We start from the raw sequence: 16,906 nt of genomic DNA, 5'->3' as shown, positions 1-16,906 counted from the left end.
TTGGAAGATTTAAACGATAAACAAATTTATTTCAACTCCTCTCATCTTTGTAATCTTAAAAAGAATGCATTTCTGCTCTGCTTCGAGTCCAGTGGGATGTACTTGTCATAAAAGTCGAGGATGATTTCCTCCATCTTAAAACCAAACTTCTGGTACAACATTACGGCTGAATTGTTGGCGGAAACATGCAACGTTATGTCTTTGGACATGCAAGTCTGGATGAGATGATAAAGCATGAAGCTGGCGATGCCACTTCGCTGCCAATTCGGACGCACGGCCATGAAGGAGATGTAGGCCTCATTATAACCCACATCGGGCACCAGGAATCCACAGCCTATAACTAGTTTTTTGTACAGCGCCACCACACTGTAGTCCGGATAGCTGAGGCACTCACTCACTGGAAGAGACGAAAACAAGTAAGTATAATATACTCATTAAAGAAAAGTATGTATATATCACCATCAATGTTGGGCCAGAAAGAACTCTGTAGCAATGCATTCACCGCTGGAATATGCTGCGGTCTCACAAAGCAAAAGTCGATAGTGGATCTCGTGGGATGCGATTGATTTACACGATGCTGCAGCTCGCACATGAGTTTCAGCCAGGGAGGAGACATCGTTTCGCTCCGGAATATGAAAGGGTGGAGCACCCTCTGAGAGTAGGGCGACTCAAAGAGTTCGTACTGAGTGCATCCTGCCAGGCGAGCGTGAAATGAGCTCCTTGCATCCTGCCGCGAATGGGCCAATAGTTGATATCTATCCAGTATTTGGGACTTCTGATGGCCCTGCATCTTCAATCGTGCTCTCCCCAATGGATCTATATGCTCATCGAGGTTGAATATGGGGCGATTATGGTCCCTTTTCCATTTGCGTAGTGCTAGCTTTCGATACAAACGCCGCACATAGGCGGGTATGGATATTTGGCATTGCTGCTCCAGGGAGAAAATTCTATGAAGACGTTGATACAACTTTTGCTCCTCGTAAACACTCATCAGTTGGAGATTCTCGCTGGGAATGGCCAGGTCATCGGAATCCTGCGCCTCCTGCAACCATGGCCAATTTCTACGAGGTTGGCGTACAAATCCACTTGGTTTGCAGGGCTCTAGGAAAGTGGTTTGTGCTTCTAAAGTGTCATTTTCATCCTGAACATCCTCTTCCAATGACTCCTCTTTGATGGTATCACCTGGCTCCTGCGCCTGATAGTTTGTAACCTGCAGAATGCGTGGCTGATAGTCCGAGGTTTCATCCTCCTCCATCTTCGTATCCTCCTCCATGTTCTCACCCTCCTGTTCACCTTCTTTTTGCTCATCACCACTTTCGGCGCTGGTTTCCTCGATTGAATTGGGTTTGGTCTCCTCTTTGACTTCTTCCTTTACCTGTTTACTTCCCCTGACCTCTTCTGTTGTACTTGTTGGTATGTTGAAATTTGAGTCCATATCGTACAGACCTTCACTATTGGAAGGCGCTAGCAGCAAAGGTTCGGCCATGAAGAAATCACTTTTACCCGCTCCAATCAGTGGAGGTGGCATTATGCCTGGTAGACTGCCAAACATGCTAAGATCATCGCCTCCCAAACTCTCAGCCAGGAAATCCATTAGACTTGCCTGAACCATGCTCAATGGCTGATGCTGCGGCTCCTCCTCCTCCTCCTGACTGGTTGGAATTATATTTTCAAGAGGAGCTGGTGGCGCTGGAAGCATTTCTTGCGGCAAGGGTGAAGGTGGTGCCTGCACCTTTGGCTGCCGACCCATGTAGGGACTAAAAAGGGGAGACATTTTGATTTAGTATATAAAAGTTGCTTTCAGTTAGTTTAGAATCATACATGGTACGGGCACAGCCCTCTGCTATATGGCTTGACTCAAATTCTACCCCTGTAAGTTGACTGCTGTCCTGGCTATGATCGGTCACTGAAATCTCGCTGCTGCAGCTGGTCTCATCCGTGGCAGGCAAACGCTTTTCAATGCGCAATTGCTGACGCTGCAGTTGCTTTTTCGCATCTGATGAGTAGGGAATGTTTAACATAAATGGCCAGAATATTGTAGTGAATGAGTGCTCACATTCTTTGAGGACGCTTCTGGGTGTTCGAAACGGTTTGGCCAGTTTCCACCAGCCATGCTCCTGGAAGACATCCAGTCCCGATTGAAAGTACTCCGGGCTGTTGTGCGATAGAGCTCCGGATACGGAACCAGTCCACTGCTTGCGACGGCGCCTAAGCATAGACATTATTTAGGGGGTTTTCAGGTAACAATGCTATTACCTTAGCTTACACATGTGGTCCGAATAAGTAGTTCCAGTTCTTGTCCACAAAGCTAATGATGTGGGTGCGCCAATGGAAGAATCCGTGGTGACCCAGACCCTTCTGTTTGATGGACAGGTTGTACAGGGTTAGAGTGAGCACCAGCAGCCAGGGAATCCTTTGGCGTATACACACTTCCTTGATGGGTTCCAGGGACGTGGGCAGAGCCGATCCCTGCATCCTGTCCACCACGCACTTGACGCACGTGAATTCAAAGAAGACGTCACCCAAAAGATCGCCAGGCGTGCTCGCATGTGGCAGGCACTTGATGTGCACCATTCGACGGCATTGCTGGCACTCCAGGTAGTTGTCATCCTCCACCGCCAGCTCACAGTATCTGCAGGGTCCTTGGGGTTCGTCCCAGTTGCTCGGGCGGTTCATTTGGTTGGTTTAATTAATCAAAACAAACAAATTATTTTTTTGTTTATGCTGGTCGGGGTACTAACACTGCCTGTTGAGTAGTGTTGGGTAGCGCGCACTGTGTTATCGATATATTTTGAATGGCAGCGAGGGAGATTGTAATCGACGGAGTATACATTTTTAAAAGGTTTACTTTATAAGAAATGATTTATGAAAAATTGCTTTTCATTACATAAACAATAAATTGTTTTAGTACCACATCAGTCTGAACTCCGACCTCTGTCAGGTGTAGATGTTAATGTTATTTTTTTATTTTGTTTATGAATTTCGAAAATTGTATACAAAATCTCATTACATTATTACAACAAAAATTTGATTTTAAGTAATATAGATATTGTCTCCACTGTTTTGTAAAGTGAGTTTTATTTAAAAAAAAAAAAAAATAAAAATAAAATAAAACCTTTAAATTTTAATACAAAATAGACAATACCTCATTGAAATATACTTACCTGAGAATTAAACTTCCTAAAATAAATATTCAGAAAATAGGACAAATACAATTTCACATAAATAAAAACTTCCCTTCGCACGCAGAATGTGCGTGATTTGTGCAGTCCCGAATTGTCGGTTGATCAAACATGTGGCTGTCACGCCCTCTGCCCTCCGCCCACCGTCCATTGGCAATGCAACGAAAATGGCATTAATGGGCTCTTTACGGCTTACGCATAATTAAGGCCGTTTCCGCCAGACTCGAGCTTTGCACTTTGGGCCCATGCTTTTGGCCCGGTCAATCTGTTGTCTTAAGCGGGCCTAATTAGGCATCGCCGCCTGTTCTGTTCAGCTGGAGCTGGAGTTGGTGCTGGAGCTGTTGCTTCTGCTGCTGTTGTGTGTTTGATGAAGTGCATGATTGGTTTACGGGTTTCAACTGGGATGGAGACCATGAAACACCGTGTGGCCCATCCCCAATAAGTAGGCAGCGGCTAAAGTAGTTTCAGGGTATTCAGACACCATTTATGGCTTTATAGATTCAAAAATGTCTTTTTCAAATATATATGCTTGATTTTGGTACATAAATATGTCTTCCTTAAAAATTAATTGCAGAAGTAATCATGAAGAAGTAAAAATTCTATTCGTTTCATTTTCCGTCCATTTGGTATTTCTTTCTTTAAAAAATATTTAATTTAAATTAAATTCTCATGTTAAAAAATATCTTGAGTTTATGTTAAACAGAATGAGTGGAACTGAATTCATTCAACTTGTTTGTCTGACGCCCTCGAGGACATTTTCATTTCATTCGCGACTGCCCGCTGGCAGGTAGAGAAAAGCGAATTTTTACAATAAGTTTAATTTTTATTTCTTGCTCCAGAAACTAGAGCAAACGCAACTGAATTAAAACTTAGGAATTTAAATAATTTTTGTAAGAATCAAGGAATTATTTTTAAATCGTTTAGGAACGATTTTCCTTTCAAAATTTCCGCATAGAGGTTCTCCTGTAGACATGTAAGCTCTTTAATGTTCGTTTGTTGCATTTATTTTTGAATCCCAATTTATAATTTCATAATACGAGTCAAAAAACATTTTCCAATGTAGGATATTTTATCTTCTATTGCATTTAAGTCCGATATTATTTGGATTGCCCTCTCAAGCTAGCTTGACAAATTCGACAGACCCACTTAAGTATTATGACATTTACAGATGTGATGCTGGTAAGCATTTGATTGGCCTCCCATTTTGTTCATAACAACCGTTTTGGCTCTCAATCACTAGACTTATTCCACCTTTAGTGCTTCCCTCTTTTGGTTATGGGTTGACCATTTACCCATCGATTTGTGGCCAGGTCCTGGAACAAAGAAGAAAAGAATGGGAAAAGTAAGGAGGCATCCCCATCGAGAGGGGCAAACAAACGCCGTCTGGCTGTCACTTAATCGAAGCCATTAGCGTTATTAGTGGGGCCAGTACCAGCCGATGCACTGAGCAATAAAGTGCAATAATTTGAATATGATATTTTGAATTTTTGATAAGTATTCGATAAATCTGTTCAAAAAGAAAATTATAATAATAATAAGAAAACTAAAACTAAAATTCAAATAAATCAATAAATAACAAATGAGTATACTTTTTTCAAAATAAAAGATACTCATATTACAAAATTCCAAGAGTTCTTCTAATTTACTTTACTCTTTAAATTGATTAATATTTATTTACTTTAAGTTATACATATTTATCGATCTTTTCTAAAAGTTTTTGGTCAGCCTACTCCCACGCCTGACTGGCGGCCAAGTAGAGAGCAAAGAGTGTCTGGACATTGTGGATGTAGTCCGCCTGAGTCTCCAGGGGTCCTTCCACTCCGAATCTCTCGCAAAGCACTCTCACATAGTCAGCTAAGGAAATATTTTGCTGCAGGCAGGATCTGTAGGCCTGATCTAAAGCATTCTTGGTCTCATCATCGCCAAAAGATCTTGGCCAATCATCCAAGAGCGAATCTATATCCTTTCTGGGCTGAGCATCGTACATGGATTGGGACATGTGCACCTGCTCCACTTCCGAGATCCATTTGTCTATATCCTTGGCCGATCGGGCGGTGGGAACAAGAGAGGCGGAGGAGGCATGACGGGGATTGCGCCCCATGCTTCCACTTAGTACCGATCGGAGTTTCATGTTCAGAAGACTGGGTTCACTTTGAGTACCAGAGGGTTCGTCGAGCAACCACAAGCCCAATTTTTCCAAGTGATCGTTCAACTCTTTTTGCCTTTGGGGTTGCAAAAGTGGAGGAGCCTGTACCTTCAGAAGGGCATCCACATCCCCCACAGCGGGTACGAATTCCGGGATAAAAGGTTGCAGATGAAACGGGGTGTCGATTGTCTGTGGGGTGTACTTAACGATATAGGGAAAAAGATCCTTGAGTTCCCCGGGTAAGGGTAGTTCTTCCCATTTATCCGGACTAATGTTGAAGGATTGTTCATCCTGTCGCTCGGATCTTCCTCCTCCCCCCGCACTGCTCCTCATGGGTAGGGTTAACTTTTGGTGCGGTAGCTTTGCACCACCTCTGGCTCCTCCTGATCCCATTCCTCCACCCACAGCTGCCTCGTCGCTGCCGGAACTCATGGTGTCATCCTGGGGATGTTTCGAACTCCGATTGCTGTCCGGGCGCTTTTGGGAGCGGGGTCCTGGCACCAGACCCGTCATCCCCACACCCATGGTCATACCTTGGGGCAACTGCATCTCGCTGTCATCATCATCATCGCTGTCATCCGCCTCGTCATCGTGATCAATTATGTCCTGCAGTAGGCCATCGTCGTCCGTAGAGTTGCTTTGAAAATGCTGTGTGGAAAATGGGTAGATTATTGGGGTTTTAAGGTAAAAAATGTTTAAAAATAAATAGTAGTTTTCAACATTTTTATGAATTTGCTTTCAAATTTGTTTGGCTGAGTAACTTTGAATAAATAAGACTTTTCGCACTGTCTCCATTTCAATTTACATATCACTTTTCATTAACAGAATTCACCGAAAAAAATACTTTGCCACCTACCATTCGACGATGCCTGCCAACGGCTGCTCTTTGTGCTCCTCCAGTGGCGCCTCCTGCCCCTCCCTCTCCGCCCACTGCTCCTCCTCCTCCGGCGGCACCCCCTCTGCCCCCTCGTTGGGGTCCATTTCGCGGCTCCATCTGAACACTGCTCAGATGCTTGGAGTCGGGTCCGCTGATTGTGATCTCCTCGTCGTAGAAGTTCATGGCCATGGCCAGCTGCGAGGACCCGGATTCAGATTCAAATAGCTCTCCAGCTGCGAGTCCTCTCAGGCTATTCAGTTTCCTTTCTCCTTTTTTTTTGCCCACTTCCTGGTTTTCCGCGAAAATCCGCACAACACTTGTCTTGCAATTTTCCGCTCCTTTTGCAGGTGCTGAATCCTCGTCCTTGCTTCCTTCCTTCAACGCTGAGTTTTCTTTATGCCGAAAAATTCGGTGTTTTGCAGCGTTTTCCGTTTTGTTTTGGCTGCTTTTACTAGCTTACCTGCTGGAAACTTGTCAATTGCTTTGGCCAATGTCGGTGTCGATGTCGATGTGGTTGTCTTGGCAACGCACCCCACTGTGAGAAATTTTGGCTTATCCAGTCTGAATCTAGAAAAAAATTGTTTAATGATATTTTTTTCTCTTAAAACACTTTTCACTTTGAAAGTCTTTTTAACTTTAAAATTTTAAAATCTGTAAAGTTATGGGATTTTTCTTTATCAGTTACGCAAATTAAAATAAAATGATTAAGATAATGATAGAAGAAATATAAATGATGCTATTTTTGTATCCTTGTGTTTTTAAGAAAATAAATGTGTCGCGTAAATGTAGTTGAACATATTTTTTCCTGCTAAAATTTTCTCGCTATGTATCAAGTGGTTGTTATTGTCATATCCTTTTTGGTCTGCGAAAACATTTACAGCTGAAACAGTGGCCCTTTGTTATGGGCGAGGGTTTTAATTACATTCAATTTTTGAACCGATTTACCATCACTCGCCGTTTTTCAGTCGGAGTCCATTTAAATAATTTGCCGCTCCTGTTTAAGGGGCGGTTTATGGCGGCGATGTATTAATGAACACGTGAAATTTTGTACACTTTTCTAAAGGCCCGTGCAAGGCTTAGTCAAATAGGTATACATTAACACAAGGCGCCGGAGTTTCCCGTCAAAATTTAGTTTAAAAAAAAAACACATGTGGGGATTTACTTTAGATAAGGCATGGAATATTCAAAAATTCTTCCCGCATAGTGATAATCTCTTGTTTGTAACATACAATATAGAATTGTTTTTGGACGGAAATGGCTGATATAAAAATTACAATATTTAAATTTGTTTAAATGATAAACACTTCAGAGGAATAATATAATTATTTAAGAATGATTTGTTGGTAATATTTTAAAAGGCAACCATTAAAGATAGAAAATATAATAATTATTTTTTAAGGAAATGATTAATTCATTTTTAAATTTATGCATTTTAATTTGTTGCCTCCCCTTCCAAAAATTACTTTTTAACTGCGACCATGCCTTCCATTCACACATTTTCCTCACAAACGCGCTCTTTTACACTCTTCCGCTCTCAAGCAGCAACAATTAAAACCAAAAAGAACAACACAGTCGACCTTAAAATACCCTCTATGCAATGACCTTATCCAAAAAAAAGATTATTTTATTTATTTGTGAAATACCTAAAAACACTTAATTACTTTCTAAAATGTTAGTGCAGTTCAACTTTTGATATTTTTAAATCTTTGAAAAAAACTTTCTTTGCTTGGGCATCATATATGTCTGTCTGTATGTTAATTTAAAAATTTTCACCCATTAAAGTTTTTAATAAATTCAATGTTATTAACGCAGATAGACTGGAAAACAGACAGAAATAGTCAAATCATCTTGTCTGTTGCAGAACAAAAAAAAAAATGTTTACAGAGGTAATTGTATATATTACTTACTTTTCCACAAACCCAATATACCCTCTTAGTCTACGAGTAATGGGTAAAAAGAGAGAGCGGTAACATACGCCCTGTTGGCCAGCACTCTGTTAGCCCACTGTTAACTTGGGATTACAGCGGCGGGAGTTCGTCACTTGTTTTCATCGCCATACATCGGCATTCGGTCTTTGAATCTTTTCGTGTGCGGACGTTACGTATCTTCCATTTCTCGACGCTCGAGATTCAAGTGCTCACATCTGAGTTTCGTCTTTGGGTATGTGTATATTGGTGCCGTTTTATCACGCTATCTCAGCAACAGCGATAACAGCAGAAGCATTGGCCACTAATTAAATGCTGAACTGAAGTGTCTGTGTGTCATTTGAATATGTACGACTTTTGATTGAATAAAATTACGAATTACAAAATACAATAGCAATCTGCAATTAACGGTAATTAAGCCGGACCAGCGCGGTAATTTAAACAACTTGATCGGGTGCCAAAAGATATTTTTTACACACACTCCGTTTTTGGATAATTAAAGGACAGTGCTTGCTTGTGTGTGTCCTTTTGGTGGAGTGATTGTGTGTACAGTGGTTGTGGAGGAATTTCTCATTAAACCGGCGCTAAAAGGATTACGAACCCGTTCATCTCCATCAGACTTGCAGCGGAGCAAATAACGGTAAGTTTCCGGGGATCCCCCCAATAGTTTTTCATTATCACACGGAAAAATATAACTAAAAGATTTTGTTACAAAAAAAGTTTGTGAAAATTAATTTAAATTAAAAACATATTTATGTTTTGCTTACAAACCATAATTGTTAAAACAAAATTTAATTGTATGTTAATTAATATATTTAAGAAATTATATAAACATTTTTTTATAAGTTTCTCAATTTCAACGAATTATAAGTCTAACTTTTGCTAACTGCTCTAACAGTATTAATTGCTGAAAGCATTTTAACAAATTGAAGCAATAATAACATTTAGCTTTTGTTTAGTTTTTTTCACCGTGCACATCTTTAATTTCTCATCCGTTTTATGTGTTGGCTTTTCACGCGACCCTCGCAAAAGTTAAAAAGGGTTGACCATGTGCCGAGGGTCAATATGCTTTTGTTGAGGTTAAACTGTGCTCGGAGGATACAAATCCCGCACCGCTTTTACCACCCACTTACCACCCCCTCCCAACGCGGCCAAACAATGAAAAGCCCCGAAAAGTTGCCGGCAATAAAACGAAATTGTTTTGAATTATTGAGATCTGAAAAAGTGCGGCCTGTAACCGGATGGTCCCTTTCTGGTGTTGCCTTTTTTATTTTGTTTAAATATAATTTATATTTGGCGCATTTATAGCCGGGACCCCGGGACCCGGAAAAGGACTGAGCACTCGTATAGGTGTCTGGGGGCATTAACGGTTAACATGTTTGCGGTTTTTGATTGCTGCGAAGTCCTTTTATCAGCCCATAAAACGAGGGTCTCCCAAAGACTGCCACCCATTTTCGGGCCATACAGACACATGTTGGGCGTGGGGATGCAAAAGGGGTATGTTTTGGAGTGGGTGTTGTGGTTTCTGCAAATTGGCGAAAGGCTTTATAGAGTTCAGCGGAGTAACGACCAGTTTATCAATTCCTTATGCAGCTTTAGTCATCGCCCGATAAGAGTTGTATGCAAACACGAAATCGGGTCGATGCACTGACAACAACAACGAGAACTCTGGATAAAGATATAGAAAGGAATAAACAAAATTTTAATTAAACGACATAAAATGCATTCAAAGTTTAAGTAAACCTTGTATCATTTTTCAGAAACCATATTAAAAAGGTTTTTGAGAAAGCAAAATAATATCTAAGCGTAATTTAATTTTATAAAAAGTTTTTTATTTACTTCACTCTCGAAGCTATTGCTTTCAAATGCCTTAGTTTATTTTCTCCAATTAGTTTGATAAGCAACTAAAATAAAAATTTAGCTATCCCCTTTGCAACACAAAAATACTCACATAAAAGCCAAGGTTTAATTAACAAAAAACCACCTTCCATTAATATCGACTTGAAGGGCATCAATTTCTCTTTGCTTTTCCACCAAACCCAATTGCAATCTTTAACCAATATTAAGATTCATTTGCAGCGAGGAGAATCTAATTTCTTGACCAAATCAGCAGCGTCTGAGGTTATTAGCTGGCCAAACGCATACAGCGTTCGACAGCACTGCGCGGCTAATTAATTTCCATTCAGTAAATGGAAATGCCGCAAAATTAATTTTCCGACAAAACGAGAGGGAAACAGACAGACAGATAGACGTTGAACAGAATGTAGCTGTTAGATCAACGAGGAGAAGGTACTAAAGGACAGTGCGTTTCATTGATATTTATACCAGCAAATAACAGAGTAGAAATAACAAAATATAATACATTACAAATAAAGTTAATAGAAATAAATAGGTCCTTCGTTGAATTTTAAAATCCAAAAACATTAAATCTAAAAATGCTAAACTGATTTAATTTCGTTAAAGAACCCTTTAAGCCTGCCAACAAACAATCCTGTTTCTACTCTTATTTCTTTGATACGCACTGTAAAGACAAACCATTTATTTGCGGGCAATATAAATTCCTCGAGTTTTCTCTGCCATTTTTATTTGTATTTGTGGTCTGGACGGCTGCTGCTGTTGCTATTGCTGTTTATTGTAATTTTTTATGGTCCAGCTATGGTTCTTTTTGGCCCCATAACTAGCGACTGGCGACTTCGACCTATATAAGTGATTCTATTGTGCCCATCGTGCTTTGGACATTTCCCAGCCAAGGCCTAAAAGCAGACACTGCAAACATTTCCACTTTCGCTTTTCATTGTGTGTGGAAAATAAAGAAAATAAAGGAAAGGCAACAAAAATGTTTGCTTATCTCTTTGCCTACACATTTTTATGTGTGTTGTGCTTTGTTTCTGCGCTCCGTTGATGGGTGTCGGGTCTTAAGGATTCGCTCTTTTGGATTTTTTGGATAGTCATCAGCATGCAGAGCCACATGGCTTGGCTCCTCCTGCTCCTCCACCTCTAATCTTCTTCAAGTTCAGCGAAAGCGAAAACATGGAGGAGGGTCACCATAAAAATGAAAATCGTCCTACGGTTGAAAGTTTGTCGTTTACCCGCAGAGGCAGCGAATTATGCCAGATTGGGTTTTATTTAAATTAGTTTTAGATTCCTTCGGGTGGAGCCGAGGCTCCAATGTTCGCTGAAGTGTTAAAACAGAGGATACAGAAATTGATTTTCGGGCTGAGATTGAGAACTTGAGGCGGCTTCGTCTTCGACTTCCATTGCCTTTATGGCCAACTCAGCTGTCCCCAAACCCCAAACGAGTTCCCCAGAAGTTTAGCCTCAGACTCGAATAAATAAACAATATGGTCGGTTTGGGGGCCAGAGGAATCGGATTTCAGTGTCGCCTATCAATGACAAATTGCACATGATTTTTACTGTCTAGCAAGCAAATGTTTTCATACGTCGACTGCTGCCAAAAACTCTTTGGGGGGGCTTTTTTTTTTATTGTCTCCCCAAGTGTCAGAAAACCCCTTTTCAAGAGAGGCAAGTAATAATGACAGTTTATTAAATGCCAATTCAGATCCACATCAGATGGCCCATGGAAAGTTTGGCAAACAGAAAATAACACACAACTCTTGATTGCCGGCCAAACTTTTTTCGTTAACCTTTTCGGCTGACCCGGAGTCTCTTTCTCATCAGCATAATCCCATGGGATCTGAGGGGGGGGCAAAACACACAACTTTCCCAAGCCAATTCAAAAAAAAAAACATACACACCCAACCACTCAAAGATAACTTTTGTAAACATCTCTGCCTGGAGAAACATCTCCCTCCAAGTCGTTGTATCATTTATCACTGCTTACACACCAAAATATCATTTACATGGCAAAGGCTGTGAAAACAGAAAAGTGAAATGAATTATGTTGGAGGTGATGAAGTTATCATGGGGCTATCAACGCCACAGAGGCGGAAACCGTTCAAGCTGCCAATGAGATTGATTATTCAAAAGGCAGAAAAGGCGCCAAGCTCTTCCTCAGGTGACAATTAATAACAACTGCATTTCCAAATCATCCCGAAGTCACAACTTTAATTTATAAAGTATAGATTATTTTGCACAATAAATAATATTGAGTTTTAAATACAAAAAGTTTGAATATGAAACATACCAAAAGAACATTTAATGGAAAAGGTAGCTTAAGAATAAATAAATTTAAATAAAAAAAGCCATAATCGGAAAGCTAGCACTATAGTTAAATACTTGAAAACCATAAGAATCAATTTAAGTTAACCACTGATATAATCCAAGCCATTTTAAAGCCATCCTCTTCAAGCCATGCAAATAATTTGTTAGAAAAAAAAACTAGATCAAGATCGTTAAACTCTATTACTCCTTAAAATCGTTTCCTATCAATAAACGGCAAAAAGTATTTAAGCTTAATCAAAAACTATCTTAAATCACAGTTTCTGAAGAAAACTATGCATTTTTTTTTCCAATTCTGCTCTAGTCTGGAACTTGTTAATAACCAATTTCTAAGCAAAGTTTTTGTGATGTCTGTGTCTTTGATTGTTATGTCTTTGCCAACGTTTTGCTGTATCATATTTGTATTTGCTCTTTCGCTTTGTCATTCTCTGGTATTCCAATAAACAGTTCTAACGCTTTTTGTTATTTTCTTTTGCCGCCACATGATTATTATTATGCTGACCCATTTTGCTCGGTATATATACTTAGTGTGATTTTCAATTACCAAATTACTGACCCCAAAACCGATTACTAAACATGCTCGAGCTGTGTGCCATAACTACGCTATGCTTTATGTACACCAACCACAAGACGATTGCTGCATCAGCAAAAAGTCAAATGGAGCAACATAAAGAACAGTTACAGCCGAAGAAAAGAAATATATTGACTTGGAAATGGAATTCTATTCTTATGCGTATCAATATCAATACCAATGGAGGTGGCCTAGTCAAGTGTATAGTGGTCTGTGTTTGCCTTAGATAACCTATCTAAGAACCAAAAGAATTTACCCCCTTGGAATACCAATCCCCTTGGGTTCTTTCCAGCAATACAAAGAAATCGTTGTCGATTAATTTCGGTTCCCTCACATTTATTTTTTCCACCAAATTATGAGCTCATCAATGGCTTGGACAGGTTGGCGCTAACGATTTGAATACTTAGCTTTATTTATAGGACTTATCAGCAAAATCTATATATATGCACAGGAAAAATAAATCGTCTTAAAAGTAATAACAAATCGTTTCTTTTCTTAACTGACCTTACATATTTTTAATTAAATCTCTAACTGCAAAATGTTTACTGCTAAAAAAAAAAAAAAAATTGTATACATTCTATTTTGCTATCTCAGAGAGCTTTTAAATATTTGTAACTTAAGTTTTCTATTAAGAAAATTTTTAAAAATTAAACTTTAATAGAATACATATTTTTTCTTCGTTTGCGTTATTGTCAGTATATCTTTTTTCCAAACCTTTATTTTATTTTGCAATTTGTTGAGGCAGTCAGCTGTTGTTGACTCTTCGCTGAGTCAGTTCCTTAACGTTCTGTTCTTTCCGCTGCCTTTGTGCTGCTCGACTTTTATCATTTTGATGTCATCGCGCGGGTTCTTGGCTCATAAAAAATCGTCTTACGGGGTTTGCTTCTTATGAAACCTTTTTCTTTCTCCACTTTTTAATTCTTCATTCTTGTTGTTTGGCTCGAGTTAGTTCAGGCGTCAGCTGGTCGCACCATAATTTTAATTAAAAATCGCTTAAAATCCTTGGAAAATTATTTAAAAAAGAAAGAGCTAGATTAAGATGCATAGATAAAAGGCGCAAGGAGGTTGGGAGGTGAGCGAGTGTCAACACGTGCCAAATTGTTTGTGTGTACTTGTATCTTGCAAAAGTTTTCAAACTTTTGAGAGAACAAATTGAAAGCTTCGAAAGTTGCAGCTGGCTAAAAAGTATCTGCAAGATAAAAAAAACTATCACATAGAGAAGTTGAAGTTTTATGCGCATGCAGTTTGGTGTTTATCTTGTTTTTGTTGTTGAGTGATACTTTGCTGCATTAACATAAACAAACGGAGGCAAATTCCACAATTGACCAAGATGGAGCATTAATTAATCCTTATTCCTTTGTCGTCTCTTTCGCCTTGTGGGGTGCGTCACCAGGGCGTATGATGAATTTGACGCACGTGCTTGTCACACGTCACTGTGGTGGTTGTATGGCTTGTTGTAGTTGCTGTAGGTATGCCTTTGTTATCCTGTCAGGTTTCGCTGATGGCGTTGTCAACATGCTGCACGTAACGTGTGCTTCCCTTTTCATATCCTTACAATTAAGCGGCAAATTTCGTTTGTCATTGTGTTTGCAACCACGATGAGAGGCAACTTCCGGCAAGCGGAATCGGGAATTAGCAGATATGGGCCTGAATCAACTTCCTAATCAACATTTATGGCTAAATTTTAAGTAGAAGTTGAAAAAAACTTAATAATAACTTTATTACTTACCTGTGTTATAGTACTTAATATTTTTTAAATATTTTTCGTACTTCGAGATATATTTTTAAACCAATTCAAGTAAAACATTTTAAAAATGTATTTATTCAGAAAATTAAATATATTAAACAAATACCTTATCGAACCAAAAAGGGTATTTAGAATTTGCAACTCCACACCACTTGTACAACCGATTCCGACTTGTGTATTTTTATGTAGCACTTCCCCTTGTTTGTTCGTGCATACTTCAATCAAATATGTTGTTGCTGTTGCTGTTATGCCTGCGGCTTACACAGACAAATGCAGGAATTATCATACGCACCGTTGACCCAAATTTTTTAAACCAAACCAAAAAACACCCTTGAATCAGCAAGACACAGAGACGAGCCCACATGGCGAGGCAGAGTCATTTCAAAATAATATATTTGGCAGCACGTGCGGAGCAGAAAGAGAGGGCACGATGGCAGCAGAACGAGATGGGGAGCGAGAGGCTAGAGGGCTGCCATTCAATATGCTTAGTTTTTGGGGCGCGGTTTTGTCCCCTCGAATTGGGTCAGCCCCTCCAAGAGACCTCCAACAATATATGCAGTTTGTATATTGTATAAAAAATATAGCCTAGCATTATGGAATGCCGTTTTGCAACGAGTTTTTTTTTTCATATTCTCATCCAAGTTGGCCCTCGAGGGCTCACACTGATTCGCATCCTCATTCTCAGTCTTTGCTCATTAGGAGACAAAGCGCGACTTTCTCTTGGCCCTGCCACTTTAGCCTGCTTTTAGGCGCTTCGGCTAATTATGAGGAAAATTCGTCCAACATCTGCAATGCCCCTCTCCGCCATTTCCCTGGCGAAAGTGTTGGCAAGTGAACTCAGTTTTGGAGGATGCATTTTATTTACGACAAAGTGAGCTTGCCGCCAGCTGTGTGCCACAACATTTGAAGGGGTAACTAGGGGGGCTTGGGTCTGTGATGCCAAGAGAAATGGAAGTGGCAAATTGTCTTTTTGGCAGAGGGGAGAGATTAATTTATAAGCTTCTGCGAGAATCCACTTAAGTGAAAAGAAGTTAAGAACTGGGGTTTTTTCTAAATTGGATTGTATTTAACTTTAGGGGACTTGGTGTTTGCGGTTTTGGGTGCTGAAGCAGTGATTATATTAAAGTAATTTTTCATTAATTCCAATTCAAAAACCGTGTAGGTTGTTTGACAAAAAAGTCTTAAATTATTTACCTTAGTTTGCAGCTTACCTATTTTTAAGGAACGTATAGCATGCATGAGAACCCTTTACAAGTTTTACATAACAATTTTTTGTTTTATTGACTTAATACAATAATTTAATACATTTCTTAAAGATTATTTTTATTTTGCCTTTAAGAAAATTAGTTTTGTTTAACAATTATTAGACAATGGATTTTCTCCGTCTTTTTTGGTCACTATGCAATATTTTTCCTCATAGATTCCCCCAATCCGCATTCCATCAAAATCAGAGATCTGCCTATCAGGCCAAAGACCCTATCGAAAGTTGATCACTTGAGTAGCTAAATGCCTTGTCTTCTTGTCTTGTCTTGCCTTGTTTAATTTCTGGCCAGCAGCTAACAAAGACTAGATTTTGACAGCTCTTTCTCTCCGCTGGCCATAAAAGGCGGCCCAATGAGCCTTACATAATCCCGCCGGCCATTGAGCATTTCTCGCACATGGCGCTGCTGCCCCATTGTTTGTCTGTCATTATTAATCCAATTAGTAGTTGTAGTAGAACGTGGAGCGGGAGCGGGAGAGGGAGAGGGGAAATTAGGCGCGGGTTGCACAACCCAGAAACGTGCCCCAAAGGAAATTGGGTCGTTTTGTGGCACGAGACCGCGAGCGGCGAGAATCGAAACCACTTGCAACCACAGTGGCCATTTGAAGGCGAAGGGGAGCAGCATGTCAGGGGTAAGCGGCTTACGCTCGGCTACTTAGCACCGGCATTGTCTCAGCGAGTATGCTAATGATGTTCGATGGTGACATAAGCGCCCAACGTGCATCCACTGCAGCCAGATGCGGTGGGAAAAGGTCAAGTTCAATCTACGCGAACTGGTTGTAATTAAGGCAAAATCTTCATGTTCTCGTGTGAAGGTACTTGGAAATATCAGACTTTAAAATAAAAGCAAAAAATAATGCTTTTGAATAGGGTACAATGTTAACCAAATGTTAATTTAAGTAATTATATTTTTATCTTAAAGAAATTATATTAATTGAAAAGCAAAAGTTGATCACTAAAAAATAAAACACAGAACAACTTTTAAATTTTACAAAAAGTTTTTCATGCTATTAAAATC

General features: G+C 39.7%; 3 protein-coding genes across 6 annotated transcripts in view; 1 reads left to right on the top strand and 2 right to left on the bottom strand.

The window, feature by feature from the left end:
• Positions 1–8: 8 nt before the first annotated feature.
• Positions 9–2,761, bottom strand: LOC128262184 (cysteine-rich protein 2-binding protein). Its single transcript, XM_052996291.1, has 5 exons — positions 2,267–2,761; positions 2,057–2,208; positions 1,822–1,996; positions 460–1,757; positions 9–397 (listed from the first exon to the last, which is right to left on the bottom strand). Exons 1-5 carry the CDS (start codon positions 2,674–2,676, stop codon positions 42–44), a joined length of 2,391 nt encoding a protein of 796 aa, XP_052852251.1. The 5' UTR covers positions 2,677–2,761; the 3' UTR covers positions 9–41.
• LOC128262215 (uncharacterized) overlaps positions 301–16,906 on the top strand; it is a 50,277-nt gene continuing 33,671 nt past the window's right edge. For 3 of the 4 annotated variants that reach the window (XM_052996338.1, XM_052996339.1, XM_052996336.1), the window contains exon 1: positions 8,252–8,770. The gene's annotated coding sequence lies outside the window, so the exon portion shown is untranslated. Of the gene's footprint in view, positions 417–8,251; positions 8,771–16,906 lie in introns of those variants that run through there. The other variant, XM_052996337.1, reaches the window with a different exon arrangement.
• LOC128262206 (intraflagellar transport protein 46 homolog) lies at positions 4,879–7,217 on the bottom strand. Its single transcript, XM_052996322.1, has 4 exons — positions 7,151–7,217; positions 6,666–6,772; positions 6,185–6,597; positions 4,879–5,976 (listed from the first exon to the last, which is right to left on the bottom strand). Exons 3-4 carry the CDS (start codon positions 6,392–6,394, stop codon positions 4,909–4,911), a joined length of 1,278 nt encoding a protein of 425 aa, XP_052852282.1. The 5' UTR covers positions 6,395–6,597; positions 6,666–6,772; positions 7,151–7,217; the 3' UTR covers positions 4,879–4,908.

The sequence above is a fragment of the Drosophila gunungcola genome, unplaced genomic scaffold (genome assembly GCF_025200985.1).
Source record: "Drosophila gunungcola strain Sukarami unplaced genomic scaffold, Dgunungcola_SK_2 000001F, whole genome shotgun sequence".
Lineage (NCBI taxonomy): Eukaryota > Metazoa > Arthropoda > Insecta > Diptera > Drosophilidae > Drosophila > Drosophila gunungcola.
The sequence above is the reverse complement of the archived record's forward strand: the minus strand, read 5'-3'. Positions and strand labels throughout refer to the sequence as shown.

Excerpts from the sequence above, each read along its gene's own strand:
- LOC128262184 (XM_052996291.1), bottom strand. The coding sequence starts at position 2,676 with ATGAACCGCCCGAGCAACTGGGACGAACCCCAAGGACCCTGCAGATAC. Across the intron at positions 2,209-2,266 it reads TACTTATTCGGACCACATGT|GCGCCGTCGCAAGCAGTGGA; the intron begins GTAAGCTAAGGT and ends GTCTATGCTTAG. Across the intron at positions 1,758-1,821 it reads GAGGGCTGTGCCCGTACCAT|TCCCTACATGGGTCGGCAGC; the intron begins GTATGATTCTAA and ends TCCCCTTTTTAG.
- LOC128262206 (XM_052996322.1), bottom strand. The coding sequence starts at position 6,394 with ATGGCCATGAACTTCTACGACGAGGAGATCACAATCAGCGGACCCGAC. Across the intron at positions 5,977-6,184 it reads TTGGCAGGCATCGTCGAATG|CATTTTCAAAGCAACTCTAC; the intron begins GTAGGTGGCAAA and ends TTTTCCACACAG.